The sequence below is a fragment of the Arabidopsis thaliana genome, chromosome 4 (genome assembly GCF_000001735.4).
Source record: "Arabidopsis thaliana chromosome 4, partial sequence".
NCBI lineage: Eukaryota > Viridiplantae > Streptophyta > Magnoliopsida > Brassicales > Brassicaceae > Arabidopsis > Arabidopsis thaliana.
The window spans coordinates 6,995,666-7,013,638 of record NC_003075.7 but is presented as its reverse complement, the minus strand read 5'-3'; the positions used below and the strand labels follow the sequence as shown (position 1 = coordinate 7,013,638).

At 37.3% G+C, this 17,973-nt stretch overlaps 6 protein-coding genes and 1 long non-coding RNA gene across 9 annotated transcripts; 4 read left to right on the top strand and 3 right to left on the bottom strand.

Moving 5' to 3' along the window:
- Positions 1-53: 53 nt before the first annotated feature.
- Positions 54-465, bottom strand: AT4G05900. Its single transcript, NR_141931.1, has 2 exons — positions 251-465; positions 54-176 (listed from the first exon to the last, which is right to left on the bottom strand). It is a non-coding gene; the product is annotated as an other RNA (long non-coding RNA).
- Positions 466-2,232: 1,767 nt separating this feature from the next.
- On the top strand, positions 2,233-3,870 carry GPX6 (glutathione peroxidase 6). Its single transcript, NM_117229.4, has 6 exons — positions 2,233-2,545; positions 2,687-2,763; positions 2,854-2,915; positions 3,010-3,128; positions 3,318-3,485; positions 3,583-3,870. Exons 1-6 carry the CDS (start codon positions 2,309-2,311, stop codon positions 3,616-3,618), a joined length of 699 nt encoding a protein of 232 aa, NP_192897.2. The 5' UTR covers positions 2,233-2,308; the 3' UTR covers positions 3,619-3,870.
- On the bottom strand, positions 3,843-5,036 carry AT4G11590 (F-box associated ubiquitination effector family protein; the record flags this gene model as incomplete). The annotated part of the gene is made up of 1 exon (NM_117228.1): positions 3,843-5,036. The coding sequence occupies one exon, from the start codon at positions 5,034-5,036 to the stop codon at positions 3,843-3,845; it is 1,194 nt and encodes a 397-aa protein (NP_192896.1).
- An 864-nt stretch (positions 5,037-5,900) lies between these two features.
- AT4G11580 (RNI-like superfamily protein) lies at positions 5,901-6,991 on the top strand (the record flags this gene model as incomplete). Its single annotated transcript, NM_117227.1, has 2 exons — positions 5,901-6,364; positions 6,454-6,991. 2 exons carry the CDS (start codon positions 5,901-5,903, stop codon positions 6,989-6,991), a joined length of 1,002 nt encoding a protein of 333 aa, NP_192895.1.
- A 522-nt stretch (positions 6,992-7,513) lies between these two features.
- On the bottom strand, positions 7,514-9,374 carry AT4G11570 (Haloacid dehalogenase-like hydrolase (HAD) superfamily protein). Of its 2 annotated transcripts, NM_117226.3 has the most exons (2): positions 9,227-9,361; positions 7,558-8,953 (listed from the first exon to the last, which is right to left on the bottom strand). In NM_117226.3, exon 2 carries the CDS (start codon positions 8,894-8,896, stop codon positions 7,775-7,777), a length of 1,122 nt encoding a protein of 373 aa, NP_192894.1. In that variant the 5' UTR covers positions 8,897-8,953; positions 9,227-9,361; the 3' UTR covers positions 7,558-7,774. The 2 variants fall into 2 exon arrangements, with proteins under 2 accessions (NP_849359.1, NP_192894.1); NM_179028.2 differs by having other exon boundaries at positions 7,514-9,374.
- Positions 9,375-10,145: 771 nt separating this feature from the next.
- AT4G11560 (bromo-adjacent homology (BAH) domain-containing protein) lies at positions 10,146-13,770 on the top strand. 2 transcript variants are annotated; one of them, NM_117225.4, is made up of 8 exons: positions 10,146-10,592; positions 11,181-11,243; positions 11,330-12,049; positions 12,208-12,339; positions 12,626-12,709; positions 12,911-12,970; positions 13,076-13,162; positions 13,326-13,770. In NM_117225.4, exons 1-8 carry the CDS (start codon positions 10,194-10,196, stop codon positions 13,542-13,544), a joined length of 1,764 nt encoding a protein of 587 aa, NP_192893.2. In that variant the 5' UTR covers positions 10,146-10,193; the 3' UTR covers positions 13,545-13,770. The 2 variants fall into 2 exon arrangements, with proteins under 2 accessions (NP_192893.2, NP_001328298.1); NM_001340722.1 differs by having other exon boundaries at positions 12,911-13,162; positions 13,326-13,743.
- A 175-nt stretch (positions 13,771-13,945) lies between these two features.
- On the top strand, positions 13,946-16,892 carry AT4G11550 (Cysteine/Histidine-rich C1 domain family protein). The gene has a single exon (NM_117224.2). The coding sequence runs from the start codon at positions 14,810-14,812 to the stop codon at positions 16,814-16,816; it is 2,007 nt and encodes a 668-aa protein (NP_192892.1). The 5' UTR covers positions 13,946-14,809; the 3' UTR covers positions 16,817-16,892.
- The last annotated feature ends 1,081 nt before the right edge of the window (positions 16,893-17,973 follow it).

Genomic DNA, 17,973 nt, shown 5'->3' with positions numbered 1-17,973 from the left:
ACAAGAAAGGAAATCACTCTTTCTTTCTCTTAAAATAAAGATATCCCTTCTCTCTACAAAAATCTCTACCGCCGCCGTTTAGGGTTACTGGTTCCGTTGGCTTTTTCAGCACCAACCGAGTTTTCTTTGTTTTAGTCTCTCTAGTTTCGATTTCTTTTGGGTTTGATGTGATTTGAATCCTGCTTTTCTTCCAACGGTTTCAGATCTAAATTCTCAGATCTAGATTTATAAAGTCTAAATCCTTCTTCTACCGGATTTGCTGCTTGTTTTGTCTCCTTCATCTGCAGTTTCAGTTCTGGTCGTTCCAACCATGACAGAGACAGTTCTTTCTGATCCTTCAATGCCTCAGATGCATATTTCTCAATATTGAAGCTCTTGGTCTCCTTCCTTTCTTCATGAGACTTTTTCCTTTGAATCTCGGGAGTGTTGATTGATGTCTCACTGCCGTTGGTGGTAAGGAAAGTCTTAGTTTTATTTCCTTTGGATAGATCTCTAGTCTTAGATCTGTTTTTAATTTAACTTGGATTTATACTTTGTACTTTGTTTTTGAGTTCTTTTAGTAATGAGTTTGAGAAGTTTAGATTTAGTATCAATGTTTTTCTTTATTTTTGAGTTTTTTTTTCATTTTCGATATGTTTTTATTCCCGAGAGATATTGTTTGCTCGCCGGCTTAATTTTGGGAAGGATTGTTTTCCTTGCCGACATATGTGTTAAAAATAAAATAAATACAAAAATACCCTTTAAAAAAAATTCCAGCAATTTTATAAAAGTCTATCGTTTAATTACGGCAGATTTATTCTTATTCCGCAGACTTTTTTAACTGCGACAGATTTTCTATGGCAGACTCTTTTGGTTGACAGACTTTTTAGAAGATAGTGATGACAGATTTATAAATTATAGCTGATTTAATTTGATTGACAGATTTTTATTTTATTCAACCACAAACTTTTATATAATTTTATAGACTTATTTTTTTGTCGTTGTATTTTCACGGTAAGTGATGGCAGATTTATGATTTTGTTAAACAAATCTGTCACATTGTAACAGATTTGTTGTCAAAAAATTAATTACTAGAATGACGTCTAACGATAACCAATTTTTTTTAATGTTATGACAGACTTGTTTTAAGTTATAACAGATTTATGTAATCTTACACAATATCTGTCGTTTGTTGGCAGATTTATTTTCTAAAATATGATGTTTTGTGTTATGACAGAGTTGTTTTATGTTGTGACAGATAAATTTATATTACCATAAATCTATCGTTTGATGGCAGGTTTAATAAATAAGAAAATAAATTGCTGAAATGACCTTAAAAATATTTTATGTTACGACAGATTTGTAATTAGGAATTCTTATGGTGACTGATTTTTAGTTTTCTTGTTCCATAATTTTTTGTAGTAGAATAATACTAACTGTTGTGACAGTTTTTTTTTCATTTTAGCTTGTTATGACTGATTTACTAAAATTAGTTACAATATTTAACTCATAAAAAATATTAATATCGAGATACAACTAGGGTTTTGGTTACAAAAACTTAGTCTCCTTACAAAAAATATGTGGCCTCCTTTCTTTCTTTTGTTTATCTTTTTTTTTCCTTTGGAAATCTCTTTTCAGTTTTTGGAGTAGTGGAAGCAATATATTGTTTCATCTCTTTTCCTCGTATGTGTGTGGGTTAAAAAAATATGAAACCTATAAACTCAGAATTTTGAGCGATATTTTTTTAAATTTTTCCTTACTTATTTGTTTTTATTTTATTTTTAATTTCATTTTACATTATTTTTTTAATATCAGATGTTAAAAATTTCAAAAAAAATACAGACCAAGGTTTTTTGGTCATTATACACCAAAATTGTGTCAATCTAATTCTCTAATCAAATAGAGAGTCATTCTAGTTATTATTGGCTATATTTGTGTCAATCTAGGTAATTTTGACAAAAAAAAAAAAGAAAAAAAAAAAAAGAGAACTCCAAATCCAGATTGTGAAGCATATTTCAATTTCGCACTTATTCGATCATAAAAGAATTTACATAATTCGTTCATAAAATGTATGGGCTAAATTTAGGCCCAGTATGAGAAAAAATCCAAAAGGCAGTAGTAACGTTCACATTATGCCGCCACAAAAAACGCAACTGATGACGTAAGCACACCGAGTGTTCCGACGATTCTCCAACGTGGCTTTCTCTTAAACATCCACGTGTCTATTCCATTCTCCAACCACTGAACACGGATCAAGAAACTAAAATGATATTTTGACTCCAACCAAAATAAATATCTAATTTTGTGAGAAAAGAATCTTCTTTTGCAAATGCTTCGCTCCTCAATTCGACTTCTCTATATAAGAAGAACCAGTCCTCTGCTTCGAAGTTTATCATCATCATCATCATCATCATCATCAAAACGATTCGATTCTGCGAAACCACTTTTCAATTCTCATCGGATTATTTCTCTTCCAATTTCTACAACGGGAGCTAAACTATCTAGATCGGAGCATTCAATGGCTGCTTCTTCCGAACCCAAATCTCTTTACGATTTCACCGTCAAGGTTCGATTCAAATGATCCTTTTCTTTGATTCTCTTGCGATTTGATTACGTTTGATTCTCTGAGTTTAATCTTTGACTATTTCGGAAATTTGAATTTGTTGATCGGATTTGGGATTTGGTATTGATTGATTTATTGGATCAGGATGCTAAGGGAAACGATGTTGATCTAAGCATCTACAAAGGGAAGGTTCTTTTGATTGTGAACGTTGCTTCTCAATGGTAAGATTTCGATTTTGTAACGTTTAGATGTGATCATAGATTCATTGGTTTTAGTGACTTAGTTTCTTTGGTGATTTGATTCTTCTGCAGTGGCTTGACTAATTCGAATTATACTGAGCTTGCGCAGCTGTATGAGAAGTACAAAGGCCATGGTATATAATTTTGTTACTAGTTGTTTCATGTTTGTTTGTGATCATGGTTTATCATCGTGTTTGTTATTGTTGATGGTTGCAATTTTTGATTTAGGTTTCGAGATTCTTGCGTTTCCGTGTAACCAGTTTGGGAATCAAGAGCCTGGTACTAATGAAGAGATTGTTCAGTTTGCTTGTACTCGTTTCAAGGCTGAGTACCCGATTTTCGACAAGGTAACAACTTTTCTTGACACACGAGACGAAGATATGTGAGAATGTTGCTAGCTCTTAGAGCATCACTGAATAATTTTTGGAATTGGATGATGTAGTCTGAGTATCAGTGACTCATTTTCAGATAATGTTTCGTTTTGAGTATAAGTTCTCTACTTGGAGTTGATTCTACCTTTGCACTATGTAATGCAGGTTGATGTTAACGGTGACAAAGCTGCCCCAGTCTACAAGTTTCTGAAATCAAGCAAAGGCGGGCTCTTTGGAGACGGCATTAAGTGGAACTTCGCAAAGTTCTTGGTTGACAAAGATGGAAATGTTGTCGATCGTTTCGCACCAACTACCTCACCTCTCAGCATTGAGGTAATGTCTCTATCACATGTAATCATCAAAAGCTTGAGTTTTGTTTAGAGCCACAAAGTTTCTAATTGCTTGTCAAATCGTTGTTTCGCAATTGCAGAAGGATGTGAAGAAGTTGTTGGGAGTTACTGCTTAAGCAAGGCAAGATTGCATAATTAGACAAATAAAAGCTCATTAGTATTGTATTACCAATACTGTGTAGTAAGCTGAGTTCGTGAGTGTGTGCCTTTGGGACCGCGTACAATTATAATCCGTTTTTTAGCGGCCAAACTATGTAATAATCGTAGATCTAAATATCAGATTTCCCGTTACCTTACAATTTGGATCAGTCTTTGTTACCAAAGCATGAAACTGTGTCTCCTACAACAACCGAACAGTCTCTACATAATCCGGAAAAACCATTGCTTTTGTTTCCCGATGCTTGAAGTCATAGCCTCCGTGTACTTCAACCTTGGTTTTTCTTAAACTTTTCGTGTCGGGATTGTAATAGATAACATAAAAGCTATTAGAATAGAACCGTGGTGCCAAAATAAACTCACCTGTATGAGTAGTGCCTGTGATAAATAAATCACAAAATAACCACCTCCTAACACCTTTGATACTGAAACTTTTCTTCAACCATCCATGAATTTCGGCTTGCTGATCCAAAACCCACACTTCAATACCAATAAATAAAGTTTTAGTGGCTAAGGCTACTTTCCCCTTGTACCTCATCAAAGTGAAACCATGTAGAAATGCAGCTGGAAAGTCCGCGGGTAAACTAGTAAAAAGATCCAACTTTTCAGACCCCAAATCGAATCTCATTAAGCTCAGCTGTGACAAATCTTCGCCCGTAAAAGCAACATAATATAAAACACCATCTATGCACACACTGTTCAGCACAGGACCGTGAGGAGTTGTATAATCAATCATTCTCCATGGTTTCTTTTTAACTCCCAATGGGAATACTTGATGTTGAGATGATAGTTGTAATATTCGAGTTCGACCGTCATGACGTTGCATTTTTTCCTTCATGCACAATACCAATAGTTTGTATTCATCATTAACCGGATCATACCCCAAAAAACATTGCGCAACCTTACTATTGGTTTGGACTCTCCCTAAAACTGTGGATTTACCGGTGCTAGGGTTAGTTATGAATTTCTCTAGACCATATCCATGGCTTATCAAGCCATTAACATAATGAGAATAGTGCACATAATCTGGAAAGGGACATGTAACACGTGATAGATAAGACGTTGTTGATGAAGAGAGCGAGAAGAAGTACCAATCTTCGCAGTTCCATTGTTTATTTAAATCAATAAACACGACTAGTAGACGCGGCTGCAACGAAGACCTAACCTGGAAAGACGTGATGAAATGTCTACTTCGGATAATTTCGGCCCAAAACTTTGAGAGTAGGAGAAACCTAGCTACGGATTTCACAGGCAATCTCATAAATATCTCTATGGCTACGTCCAAAGGAACATCATTGAAGTTCTTCTCTTTTAAGATTTCAAGAGACTGAGAATTGTTCTCTATTAATTTACTCTTCTTGAATTGACTTGTCGTCATGGTCCTGACCGCTCACTCTTGTTTAGAGAAACCCTAAATATCTCTACGTTTCCTGTTCTTTATAAGTTGAAATAGAGAGGCAACAATAGCCCTGCGCACAAGGCGAGTACTTAATATTTTTTAAGTACTTGTGACCCGCCTTGGTCCGAACAAGTAACTGACCAAGTAGTTGCCAATAGGCCCATATAGTATGATTAATAACTCGGAAGCGTGGGATATTTTCGGTATTTTTAACTTTTTTGGCAAAACGAAAAAACCCTAGTTATCCTCTTAGCCACAACTCTCCACGAACATGACCTAAGACCTAAGCAAGGTAGTTCTTTAATTCCATCTCCTTGCTATAGATTGTGAATCATTCCTATTCATTTATTATTTTCGTTTGAATATATTGCCTTGTATGATGCTTTGCTTGAATTGGTGTTCTGTTTGTTATTGTTTTCGGAGAAAGGATTTTACAATACCTTTTCTAAGTAGATAAGTTGCTTACAATTGAATCTCAAATCATGACCGAATAGTGAGTGCTTACAAGCACAGACTATTCGAACCTTAATTAGATCCTTTTTACCATAACATAGTTGTAGCACCATTGGTTGTTTACTTCTATTTCTTTATAGCACAAAACTAAACAAAAGAGGAGTAGAACTACAGAAGTAGTGTTGCTGTTCTGGTGTTGTAAATATGTAATACTGGAACTTCTGTAGCATTATCTTGCAAGACACTACAATGTATTGCTTCTATATGTTATTACCATTGACTTACTCTTCTTTTGTTTGATAATGAAAATCCTCTCTTTCTCTTCAACAAGATTTGTATTCAATGTTTTCAACCTTTTTATCTCTTGTTTCTGTATGTAGTAGTAACGTGATGACGAAGGTAGAAAGTACTTCAGGAGAAGTTTCAGAATGGGCAGATCTAAACAAAGACATACTTGAACTTATTTTCAATAAGCTCGACGTGATGGACATTACCATGGGAGCTTCACGTGTCTGCATCTCTTGGTTCCTTGCTTCTCACAATAAAACTCTGTGGAACACGGTCGACCTCACCAATCTCCAAGAGTTAGATGTCTCCCGCATTTTCAACTTTAAGGATAAAGAAAGACCAATTTTCTTTTACAAGCACCCGGTTGACCATAAACATGGCCTTACGAATCTTTTGACTAAGATCATCTCTCGGTTCTTTCTTGACTTTTTTGAAGTAGAAGGCAGCATAAGTCTCATGAATCTATTAGTTGAGATCAGCAAGTTGAGCCGCATGGCCCCCAAGAATTTGTTCTTTAACTTCAATTCCTATATACAGGAAAATGGTCTCAAGTTCGCTGCTGAGAAGTAAACCTCACCAACCATCTAGTCAGATTTTCTTGAATGACGTGCCTCTCATACAATTTTGTTTTTTTTGGTTTTGTTTTGTTTCTCAGGATGCCAAATATAGAGAAACTTGCTTTACCAATCTGGTGCTATCAAAACGAGAAGTCATTGCGGTTTGCATTCAGTCAATGGAAGAATCTTAAAACATTGATCATCGCTCATGAACACTCTTTCAGCGGGAGATTCGACTTTAAAGCTGTGGGGGAGAGCTGTAGTAACCTAACCAACTTAAAATATTTGGGTCGTTTGGAAGAATACACGTCCAGGGAAATAGTGTCTTACCTCCATAGCCTCAAGAGGTTGAGTTTACGATGCTTTTTGGTCAGTTCTATAGCAGTTTACAGGTTTATCACCGGCCTTCCAAACCTCACGATTCTTAATGTTTCACATTGCAAAAACCCGTATGATTATTTTCTTCCTATAGCGAAATCTATAGACAATTATGTTATAACAGCCGCCACTCAGAAGCTTGAGAAATTTATCACATGTCCTCACGATTGTATGATTTGCAAAGATCGTTGTCGCTACTCATTGTCTTATCTCGCTGAGGTTTGGCGGAATGATGAGATAAAGGAACTTGAATTCTGATATTTCTGAAAAGATTTGTTGGCTGTTTTTTCAGAAAACGTTACCGATTCTATTTCACAAGCAATATTTTTCTTATATATGTGCCTCTTACATATAAAAACACTGCTATATATAAGATGTGTATGTTACTATATGTTTCATTTGATAAAATTATGTTCATGTTTTGAAAACGTCAACAAAGAACAAATTCTCCAGGTTCATGCGGCTCAGCTTGGTGATCTCAACCTCCGTTTGAGCCGCATGAACCCGAAGAATTTGTTCTTTCACTTCAATTCCTATGTACAAACAGAGGATCTCATGTTTGCTGCTGAGAGGTAACTTTCATCTTTTATTTAATGAATCATAGTTAAAGTCGTATACAAGAGGAGGATCTCATTTGTTTGTTTTGTTTCTCAGGATGCCAAACATAGAGAAGCTTGTTTTACCGGTCTGGTGCTATAAAACTGAGGACTCATTTCAGTTTGCGTTTAGTCAATGGAAGAATCTTAAAACACTAATCATCGCTCAAGACTATCAGCTTCGCAAACTCAGAAGCTTGAAAAATTAATCAAATGTACTAAAATATTGAAAAGCTTTGTTTGTTGTTTCGAACGAATGATCAGCTAAAATGTTCAAATCAAATGATATATAACGTACACAACATTAAAACTAGGAGTATACATTTTATATTTATCCCTCGTTTAACTTGTTCCAATTATACACAGAAACTATAACATTTTGTGAATTACACGAGGAAGAATCCAAATCCATAAAACTGTACAACATTACAGAAGATCACTTCCATCAGAAATCATCAACTGCTACAGCCGATGAAGGCAGCTCACGCTCATCTTCCTTTTCCATCTCCAATTCCGGTTCGAACTCTGTCAAATCGGTATCAGCAAGTTTCTTCAAATCGATAATCGATAACTCGTCTAGTCTTCTTACCACCAGCTCAGCTGCACCAAGCTCATAAATCGGGTGTTTACTCGCCACAGCCACACATTTCATCCTCCCATCGTGAGCTGCCTCTATGGTCTGGTTTGAGTTTCCAAATACAATGCAACGTTCCGGTATGAAATCAAGAAGCTGTGCTGCGTAAATGAACATCTCAGGATCTGGTTTACCTCTGTAAACATCTTCCGATGCAACTATCACACTGAAGAACTTTCTGATACCTATCGATCCAACTGCATTCTCCAATGTTTCCCGAGGACGAGTCGATACCAAAGCCATAGGGATCTTATTATTCATCAAGACATTGACAAATTCCTGCGACCCATCTCTTAGTCTATACACTCCTCCATGTAGAGCTTTAAAGATCTCTTCTTTACGCTTAGCCATCCTTCTCACTTGAACAGGATCTCTCGACCAACACAGAACCTCAGATATGGCCTGCTCGTTCTTCATCCCTTCGACACGTCTGAGCATAAAAGCCGGAGGAGGAGATTTCCCTTCTTCTTGAGCTAAAGTAAGCCATGATTGGTTATCCAAGTCAGGATTGTCTTCAATCAATACTCCTTCCCACTCAAATATAGCACCTAACCAACCACAACCCATCCGCTCTTGCCTAAGTAAAGGATTATGCAATGAAGGCTTATCAGCTTTGTTCTCAGGAGGCCATAAACTAGGCTTATCATCAGCACCAGAATCAAGATAATTCCAAGTTTTCGGTAACCGATCGTCTTTCTTCTTCTCTTTCGTCAATTCCATAGCAAGAGCCCTGATCGGAAACACCGACATTCGATTCTTTTTCACACTCTGCGTCATCAAATGAGAGAGAACACCTTTCGCACTATAATCTACCTTCACCGGAAAGCGAACAATGCTCTGTGATTTCTGCGTTTTCAATTCATTCTTCACTGTAATCCTCACAATTGAAGGTCGATGACCCACCAAAGATACAGCACCAATAGCCTCCGCCATGATTACACAATCAAGAAACTCCCAAATCACTACCAATCTATGATTATCAATCAAAACCTAGTACAATTCCAAAACCTGTGAGAAAGCTGCAAGTGACGTTAATCAAGATAGAATTCTAGAACCAAACAGCTTTCCCCACCGCTAAAATCTTAAACCCTAATCGATCAATTACCCAGAGAATCCATTAGAAAAGAGAGAAACTTCACAAGTAAAACAACCCTAAAAGTCTAAAACTTTACAAGACCCAGATGACGAAACTTGAAGATCGAGCTATGTACAATGAAACCCAGATCAAATCGAAAAGAAAGAGAGGGAATTTTCGACTGAAACCTGAGAATGGAAACAACCGATAGATGAATGAAAAACTCAAAGATGAAATCTTTTTCCTGAATTGGGTTTAATTGTGATTCTCTTAAATTCGAGCTTTTTTCTTCAATTATACTATTTCTTTTCCTTGATTTTAATATTCTTTTTTGTGGATCGTAATTATTCACAGGAAATTGTTAATCCAGATATTTCTCGTTTTTTTAATCTTCACGGTTAATAAATCATCCACGTGTCCAAAATCTGTGATGTCTACGAAAAAGATTATTCTACGCTGAAATAGCGGTACAAGAGAGGAGATTACTGTTTTGCCACGTCTCTTGAATCTTTTAAAGTCACGTGTCTTTTAAGACAACACGTATCAGTTATCAAAAAGCAGAATATCGGCCCATTTAGGTTCAGGCCCATTAATTGTAGTTTATGGCCATTTTCCTTTGTGCTGGGTACAAAGATGATGTCTGTTACACTTTTTTTTCCGGCCCAATATGTTTTATAAAGCCCATCTGATTTTAGGAGTCTTATTCAGTCATAAGTTTTAGTAGAATATCATCTATAAAAATAATTAGAAAATATATTTGTATAAAATTAATTTTAATCATCAATTTCAAGTTAGTGGATAATTTTGGTGTGTAAATACATTTAATATATTTGATGAAAATACAAAAAAAAAAAATCAATTAACCACATAAGTTTACCCATTTATTTAATTAATTATAAAAAATTTCATATTCATTGTATAAGAAAAATAATTTAAGCTAACAATGAAAATTTTCTAGTAAACCCTTTAAAAAAGGGACTAATTTACGAAATAGTCATAGATGTAAACAATTTTTTTTCTCACTAAATTGGTAAAAGAAAAGAGATAGGGTGAAAAGTGAAAAGTGAAAACATTATAAATAGGCAGAGAGAAACCACTTCTCATATTAAACAAATAAAAAGATCCAATTTTTTGATAATTCTGGAAGAGGAAGCAATGGTGTTGTCTCGGCGATTTGCTCAAGTGTCGAGTGACGAAGAAGACGATGTACCGATTACTAGGTCTAAGGGAAGAAACTCGGCGAGTCCTGAGGAATCTTTGGGGAAACGGAGGAAGCGTAAGACGGTGAAGCTATACGAAGATTTTGAAGAGAAGGAAGCGGATAGGAAGAAGAAGAGAAAGGGGAATAAGGAGGATGAGGATATGGCGGAGGGAGATGATGATCAGGCGGAGGAAGAAACAAATCCGGAGGCTGAAGAAGAGGAAGACGAAGAAGAAGAAGAGAAGCCTGATGATGCGTGTCCTGTTGGTGATTCGGTTAATGTTACGGGTAAAGGAAAAGGGAAAAGAACTCATTTCAACCAATTTGCTTATGATGGTAACACTTATGATCTGGTGAGTTTTGTTTTATCTCTAGGGTTTTTGATTTTGGTTGAGTTTGATGAATTTTGGGTTTTGATTGCTGTGATCATGTTGAGATTACAGGGTTTTCTTGTTGTGGATTTGGAATTGAGGTTTGGTTTGAGATTTTTTTTTACAATTGAGTCTGCATTGCTTGCTGCTATTACATTGTTGTGGATATTGAAATCTAGGGTTTTAAGGATTTTTTGATGTCTCTGTGACATTATGATGTATCAACGCTTTGGGTTTGCTGGAAGAGTTTATGTTTTTATGGGTTTTGAACAGAAACTTTTGTCAATAACTGGTCTTATACGCTCATGGTTGTTGTCATTTGTTGAACATCCATTGCTGTGTCAGAGGAATGTTTCTCTCTCGCTTATGTTGTTTAGATTTCTAGTTCTGACTGCACCGTGTCTTGAGACTTCGGAAGTTTTTCTTTTGCATCATGATTTCTCTTGCACCTGAATGTTTAGGATCGTATACTTGTTTTTCATGAGTGTTCATAGTGTCTGGTTGATTTAAAGCTTGAAACTTTAGAAACCATTTACTTCTAGTCTCTCTTATAATCTTTTTTTTGTGTAGGAGGTTCCGGTGTTGCTGGTTCCTGAGGACAAAAGTCAAAAACCATATGTTGCAATTATTAAGGTGCTGGTGTGCTAAATTTTGTATTCATCTTTTTAGTTTTTGTTGTGTCGTCCGCTTTGAAATAATGACACATGCTTCTTTGACAGGATATTACCCAAACTAAAGATGGAAGCATGATGATTCTGGGACAGTGGTTTTATCGCCCCGAAGAAGCAGAGAAAAGGGGTGGTGGAAACTGGCAATCAAGTGATACACGAGAACTTTTCTACAGTTTCCATCGTGATGAAGTGCCAGCAGAATCTGTGATGCACAGATGTGTTGTTTATTTTGTCCCGGCCCATAAACAACTTCCAAAACGCAAAAATAACCCTGGATTTATTGTACGAAAGGTCTATGATACCGTTGAAAAGAAGCTGTGGAAGCTGACTGACAAAGACTATGAAGACTCAAAACAACGTGAAATCGATGTTCTTGTCAAAAAGACCATGAACGTATTGGGTGATCTCCCGGACCTTGAATCTGAGGATATGCTTGTTGACCAGGAAAATGTGTTGAAGGCCAAAAGATCTTTTCGGAAAGTAAACATAAGTCCTGTGGATGTTAGAAGGGAGGAAGACGCCTCTTTAAAGGCTGAAACTCCTGGAAGTGGTGCGGGTATTTCATCAGAGCATTATGCTATCTTAGAGAAGTTTGATTCACTAACAGGTGATGCTCATCGTGACAAGTGTTTGGGGAAGCTTCTGGAGGCAGTCCAGCACATATGTTATATCCCTGAGAACAAACAGGCTGGCGACGAAGCAAAGGTGGGTTCAGATGCATCTCATCTTGAACAGGATGAGAAAGACACAAAGCCGGAAAATGGAAAGGTCTTAGCTAAACGTTTCAATCATTTTTATCACGCTAAATATTCTCCCTCTTCATACAGTCACCTTTCACATTTCTTCCTACCAAAATTGACCAAATTACCTGCTATTTAGAATTCAGTAATTGGTGGAATAACTCTTTTGTTTAAACTGATTGACAGGATGAGAAATTTCTCTGGCCAGATGCTGCTGTTCCTCAAGTGTGTGCTCTTGAGAATGCTTCACATGCTTCTCTTGCATCGGATTTTCAGAAATATAACCAAAAGATGAGGACACTGGTTTTCAATCTCAAGGTTATAGAATCTGCATTCATGCCATTACATTACTTTTTCCCCTAATTTTCTACTCTTGATTCTTTGATCATACAGTTTGTGCCTGTATGCTCCGTTTTTAAGACAGTTGATATATGAATTTCATGAGACATGGTAAAATTTGAATACCTTAGGAATGGTTTATTACTGGAGGTTCTCAGTTTGTCTATATTTGTGAGCCTGTGTGAAGGTTCTCAGTTTGTTGTAAAAATCACTTCAGCGTTTCTTCCAAGTATTTTATTGTAATTTCATTTGGTTTTGTCTGCAGAACACTGCACTGCTGGCTAGACGACTGCTCAATGGCGAGTTAGAGCCTGCAACGATTTTGAACATGTCACCCACTGAGTTAAAGGTGAAGAACCTGTTATGTTACATAACTGCAGCCAAAGTCTCTCCCCTTTTTGTCTTCAGTCTCCTTTCCTTAATTTCACTGGCATAGACTCCATTTCAGATCTCTTCTGAATGCTGTTCTGTTCCATAGTAAGCAAATATTAGTGAGTATTATCTTACATGTCAAAACGATTAAAGAGTGAGTTTTTTTTCTGGGATTCAGGAGGGTCTAACTGCTGACGAGACAACAAAGAAGGAGCCTGATGATGCTGATCGAATGCAGGTCTTTTAATTTCTGGAAATTGAAGTTTTTATTTAGTTTCCTGGATTTCAATTGTTAGGGAATGTGAACGTCTGTGACTATGTTGTGTTTATATTCCGGATGCAGATGACTTCTGTAAGATGCTCGAGATGCAGTCAATTGACGGTTGGCCTGAGGGATATCATCCAAGCTGGGCATGGAGATCGATATCAGGTTTGTATGCTTTTCCTTAATACGCAATCTAGCCTTGAATGCATACAATTTGCTAAAACCGACATAAGAAAGAGATGGTAGTATGTGTGTACAAGCTTCACTTACTGTGCAAATAAATCTATGGATCCTAATAATCTCATTTTGATTCTGTTTTTGCATCTAGTTGGAGTGTGTTGACTGTGGCTATTCCTGGTATGCCTCAAGGGATGAGGTATCAACTCTGACAATAGTCACAGATAAACCTGCCCAAGGCACAGAGAAGGAGGATATTGAGAAGAATTTGACCAGTCCTCGTGAAACTAATAAACCAAAAGACGAAGCCTTGAAGACCAATGACTCGAACGCTGACAACAATCCTGAAGCCTCCAAGAAACCAGAGTAAAGGGTTTCCAACTTTTTAACCTTATGTTTAGAGTTTCGGGTCTGAATTCGAACTGGGTTTCACTTTTAACAGTTGGTTAACCGTATAGTTAAGTCGGATAAAGCTTGTCATGACAAAAAAAACTAAGACTTTGGTTATGGGCAATGTATCAACTGTCTCTTTCTCTTATGGAACTTTATTTTAGTGCACCATCTTTATCAATAATTGTCGATTTGTCTTTGTCGACAATAGTCTATTTGTCTTTATCAACGATCCAATGCAGTTGGACCACGGCCAAGTAGGGAAGGACATGAATCGATAGACACAAGTTAGTGGCACTAGACACAAGGTCCATACGACTGTCACTAACACCGTTCACTTTACTGTCGTCATAACCCTTTTTTATCATCTTGCCTCTCCTACTCCACCAGAATATGCCCATTTCCAAATTTTCTACCTTTTGAGAGACTTGAGATTTGGATATTTGTGTGCCATTATCTCATCTTGTAAGATGGAAATTACACGGCCAGTATGTGTGTGCCCCCCAAGCTGTTTTGCTTTCCATTAATGGTGTCCGTATCATGAGGACACTTGATGGTATTAGACTCCATTGGTGGCCAATCTATAACTGGGTTTCAAGATTGTCTTACTACTCAATTCTTCATTGTCTAAACAGGAGATGACATTACCCCTGATCTTTAACTCCACTTCATCTTGTTCAGATGATTTTGCAGTGAAGAGCGAGGTTGTTGAAATCATCGAAGAACACAAGGTTGTTCTTGATCAAAGCTTCATCAAACAAATTAGTTAATGTTCTTGGATTGTCTCGTATACATCAATGCGTTTATGCGCTAACAAAACCTTCTATTGGTTCCTGTTTTGAATATTGATTTGCTTTCATTGTTTACATTAGATGATACAATGCTTTATGTCATTATGCTGCAATGAAAAGGTACAAGTTCATCAAAGTTATTGCTTGAGGAATTATTTATCTTGATAAAAAATATGCTAATTAAGACAACAAAACTGAGACTTCGATTATAGGATTTTATATCAATGGAACTTTTTCAATGTACAATTATTATTGTGGGTCCTGTCTCTTTGTTTATAATTATATCAACGGCTAGTGACTTTTAAAATCGTTTTTCTCCTGACTAAGAGCATCTGTGAGAGTAAACATTGACTTTTAATTAGAGAGAGAAATAGACTTGAAAGGAGCATAGCTTTGTGATCTCAGATTCAACTTTTTCTTCTTCCTTTTCTGCTCAATCTTGTTGTAGACGACCATGGAATATGAGGAATATGAGGAAGTGTCACTACCGTTGATCCACGAGCATCTTATGATGCCGTGTAATTATCTAACTAGGGCTGATTGCTGTGGACGCTTCGGTTTTACCAGTGGTGGTTATTACTGCGAAAGCTGTAGCTTCTTGGTTCATAGGAAATGTGTTGAAGATTCCTCTGAATATATTGAACACCCGTCTCACTCTGTTCACCCTCTTAAGCTTCAAAGTAAACCAGACCATATATGTGATATATGTGATAAGAGGATCGTGGATCTATGCTATCATTGTGAGATCTGTGACTTCAATGTGGATCTATACTGTGCAAAGTACCCACCACCAAAAGTTATTGATATTTCCGAGACGCATCACCACAAGCTCACCCTTCTCAAGAAAGGGATCAAGTTCGACTGTGGTGCTAGCAAATGTGGGGAGGTTATGTATGGGTTTCCTTACAAATGCCATGAATGTGATTTAGCCTTCCATGTGGATTGCGTATGGAATCCGCCGGAGGCAAAAAACCCGTCAGAGGTAAACCACTCTCACCACCCTTTACACCCTCTTAAGCTCCACATAGGTCAACCACCGGACTATTCTGATGGTAAATGTCGTCTTTGCGCACAAAAGATTTGTGATAGATTGTTTTATCATTGTTCTGCCTGTAACTTCAGCTTGGATATGTGTTGTCTTTTAAACCCACCATCACAATATGTTATGGATTTGAAAGTTCATGCTCACGAACTCACCTTTCGCCCAAGACTTGATTCTTTTACATGTAATGCTTGCGGGTTGAGTGGAGACAGAAACCCTTACATATGTGTGCAATGTGATTTCATGATACATCAAGAGTGTCTTGACCTTCCACGCCTCATAAACATCAATCGGCATGATCACCGTGTTTCTCGCACTTCCGTTCTTGGTGTTGTGAATTCGGTATGTGGAGTTTGTCGCCGGAAGGTGGATTGGACTTGGGGCGGGTATTCTTGTCAGCGGTGTCCTCACTATGTCGTTCATTCGAAATGTGCTACTAGAGAGGATGTGTGGAACGGAAAAGAGCTCGAAGGAGTGCCTGAAGAGATAGAAGATGTAGAGCCATATGTGGTGATAGATGAAAACACAATACAACATTTCAGCCACAAAGAGCATTACCTAAGATTCCATGTTAGTGCTCTTCTTTGGGAGGAAAACAAGCGTTGCAATGCTTGCACCCAGCCCATTGGTCTCCAATCTTTCTATGGTTGTGTTGTTTGTGATTTCATTCTTCACCAAAACTGCGCTGAATCTCCTAGAAAGAAATGGCATTTTCTACATAATGAACGTCTTACTTTAGTTACAAGCAAGGATGATTACTTTCACTGCACTGCGTGTGATAGACTCTCCAATGGTTTCATGTACCAGTGTGGGGATATGAAGTTAGATGTACTGTGCGGTTCAATTTCTGAACCGTTTGTCCATCCAAGCCACCCCCATCATCCCTTATATTACATTCCACCAGAGGAAGAAAAACAATGCAATGGTTGCGACAATTGGTCATCTCTTGTGCTTACGTGCATTGAAAGTGGCTGTAGATATTTCTTATGCTTCGATTGTGCTAGGCTACCACAAGTGGTAAAGCATAGAGTAGACGCTCATCCTCTCTCACTATGCTATGGAGAAAAGGCAAGTGGCAAATACTGGTGTGACATTTGTGAGAAAGAAACGAATCCGAGTACATGGTTCTACACGTGTAAAGATCACCGAGCTAGTTTGCATACAAAGTGCGTGATGGGAGACTTTGCAAGGCTCATGCCAGGAAGTACATTAACGTATTCCCACATATCATATGAGGTGGTGCGCAATAATAGTATGTCTCGTCCATTTTGCAGAGCGTGTGAGTCACATTGCATGTACCCTATCATCTTGAAGGTGCTTGGATCCTCAGCTCTTTACATCTGCTCTTTAAACTGCGTAGATGGTTTTTGGTATCCGAAGATCGTTTCTGGTATCAAAAAACGTCAACCAGCAAAGTGAAGATTGCTCGTTAAAATCCAAAAGTTATGTTTGTGATGTTGTATGTACTTCCAGTAATTCTGTTCATTAAAACCCCAAAAGTGTATTAATTTTCATTCAATGTATTAAGATGATTTTCTTGTTACTTGTCTTCTTAACAGTCATCGTCGCGTTCTTTTATTTCTCTTTTCTTTCTTCTTAAAACTTGAGTAATAATATTATTGTTCTTGGGAAGGATCTTGATGCTCGAGAAGTGAATATTTTTATTTTGTAACAGGAAACTATATTAGACTGTGACCATACTAGAATGTTTGTGCCTGTATGCTCCGTTTTTATGACAGTTTATATATGAGTTTCATGAGACATGGTTAAATTAGAATACCTTAGGAATGGTTTATTACTGTACTTCACATCCAAACAATAATATGCTTGTCTATATTTGTGAGCTTGTGTGGAGGTTGTCGTAAACATCATTTTAGCGTTTCTCCTAAGTGTTGAATTGTAATTTCATTTTTGTTGTGTCTGCAGAACACTGCACTGCTGGCTAGACGACTGCTCAATGGCGAGTTAGAGCCTGCAAAGATTTTGAACAATATCCTCCTTCTCTGTGCAAATAAATCTAGGGATCCTAATAATCACATTTTGATTCTGTTCTTGCATCTAGCTGGAGTGTGTTGACTGTGGCTATTCCTGGTATGCTTCAAGGGATGAGGCATCCTAATAATCACATTTTGATTCTGTTCTTGCATCTAGCTGGAGTCTGTTGACTGTGGCTATTCCTGGTATGCTTCAAGGGATGAGGCATCAACTCTGACAATAAGCACAGAAAACCTGCCCAAGGCACAGAGAAGGAGGATATTGAGAAGAATTTGACCAGATCTGGTGAAACCGAGAAACCTCAAGACGAAGCCTTGAAGACCAATGACTCAAATGCCTCCAAGAATGGGCGAAGACATGGGGAGTCTCCTAACTCGGGTACTCATCTGGTTCAACGGATCGATAAACAAGTAAGGAACAGAATCTCAGTAATCAACGCAAGTGGAGACTGCCGGTATGACAAGGCCCTCCAATATTGGTTTCAATCTAGAATGGGAACTAACTAGCAAATAGATAAAATCTCTTTTTAAACTCTTTCGGCAAAAGTCGCACTTGATGTACAAACGCTATTTTTCTTTTGA

Excerpts from the sequence above, each read along its gene's own strand:
- GPX6 (NM_117229.4), top strand. The coding sequence starts at position 2,309 with ATGCTTCGCTCCTCAATTCGACTTCTCTATATAAGAAGAACCAGTCCT. Across the intron at positions 2,764-2,853 it reads GTGAACGTTGCTTCTCAATG|TGGCTTGACTAATTCGAATT; the intron begins GTAAGATTTCGA and ends ATTCTTCTGCAG. Across the intron at positions 3,486-3,582 it reads CCTCACCTCTCAGCATTGAG|AAGGATGTGAAGAAGTTGTT; the intron begins GTAATGTCTCTA and ends TCGCAATTGCAG.
- AT4G11570 (NM_179028.2), bottom strand. The coding sequence starts at position 8,896 with ATGGCGGAGGCTATTGGTGCTGTATCTTTGGTGGGTCATCGACCTTCA.
- AT4G11560 (NM_117225.4), top strand. The coding sequence starts at position 10,194 with ATGGTGTTGTCTCGGCGATTTGCTCAAGTGTCGAGTGACGAAGAAGAC. Across the intron at positions 11,244-11,329 it reads CATATGTTGCAATTATTAAG|GATATTACCCAAACTAAAGA; the intron begins GTGCTGGTGTGC and ends CTTCTTTGACAG. Across the intron at positions 13,163-13,325 it reads GGCATGGAGATCGATATCAG|TTGGAGTGTGTTGACTGTGG; the intron begins GTTTGTATGCTT and ends TTTTGCATCTAG.
- AT4G11550 (NM_117224.2), top strand. The coding sequence starts at position 14,810 with ATGGAATATGAGGAATATGAGGAAGTGTCACTACCGTTGATCCACGAG.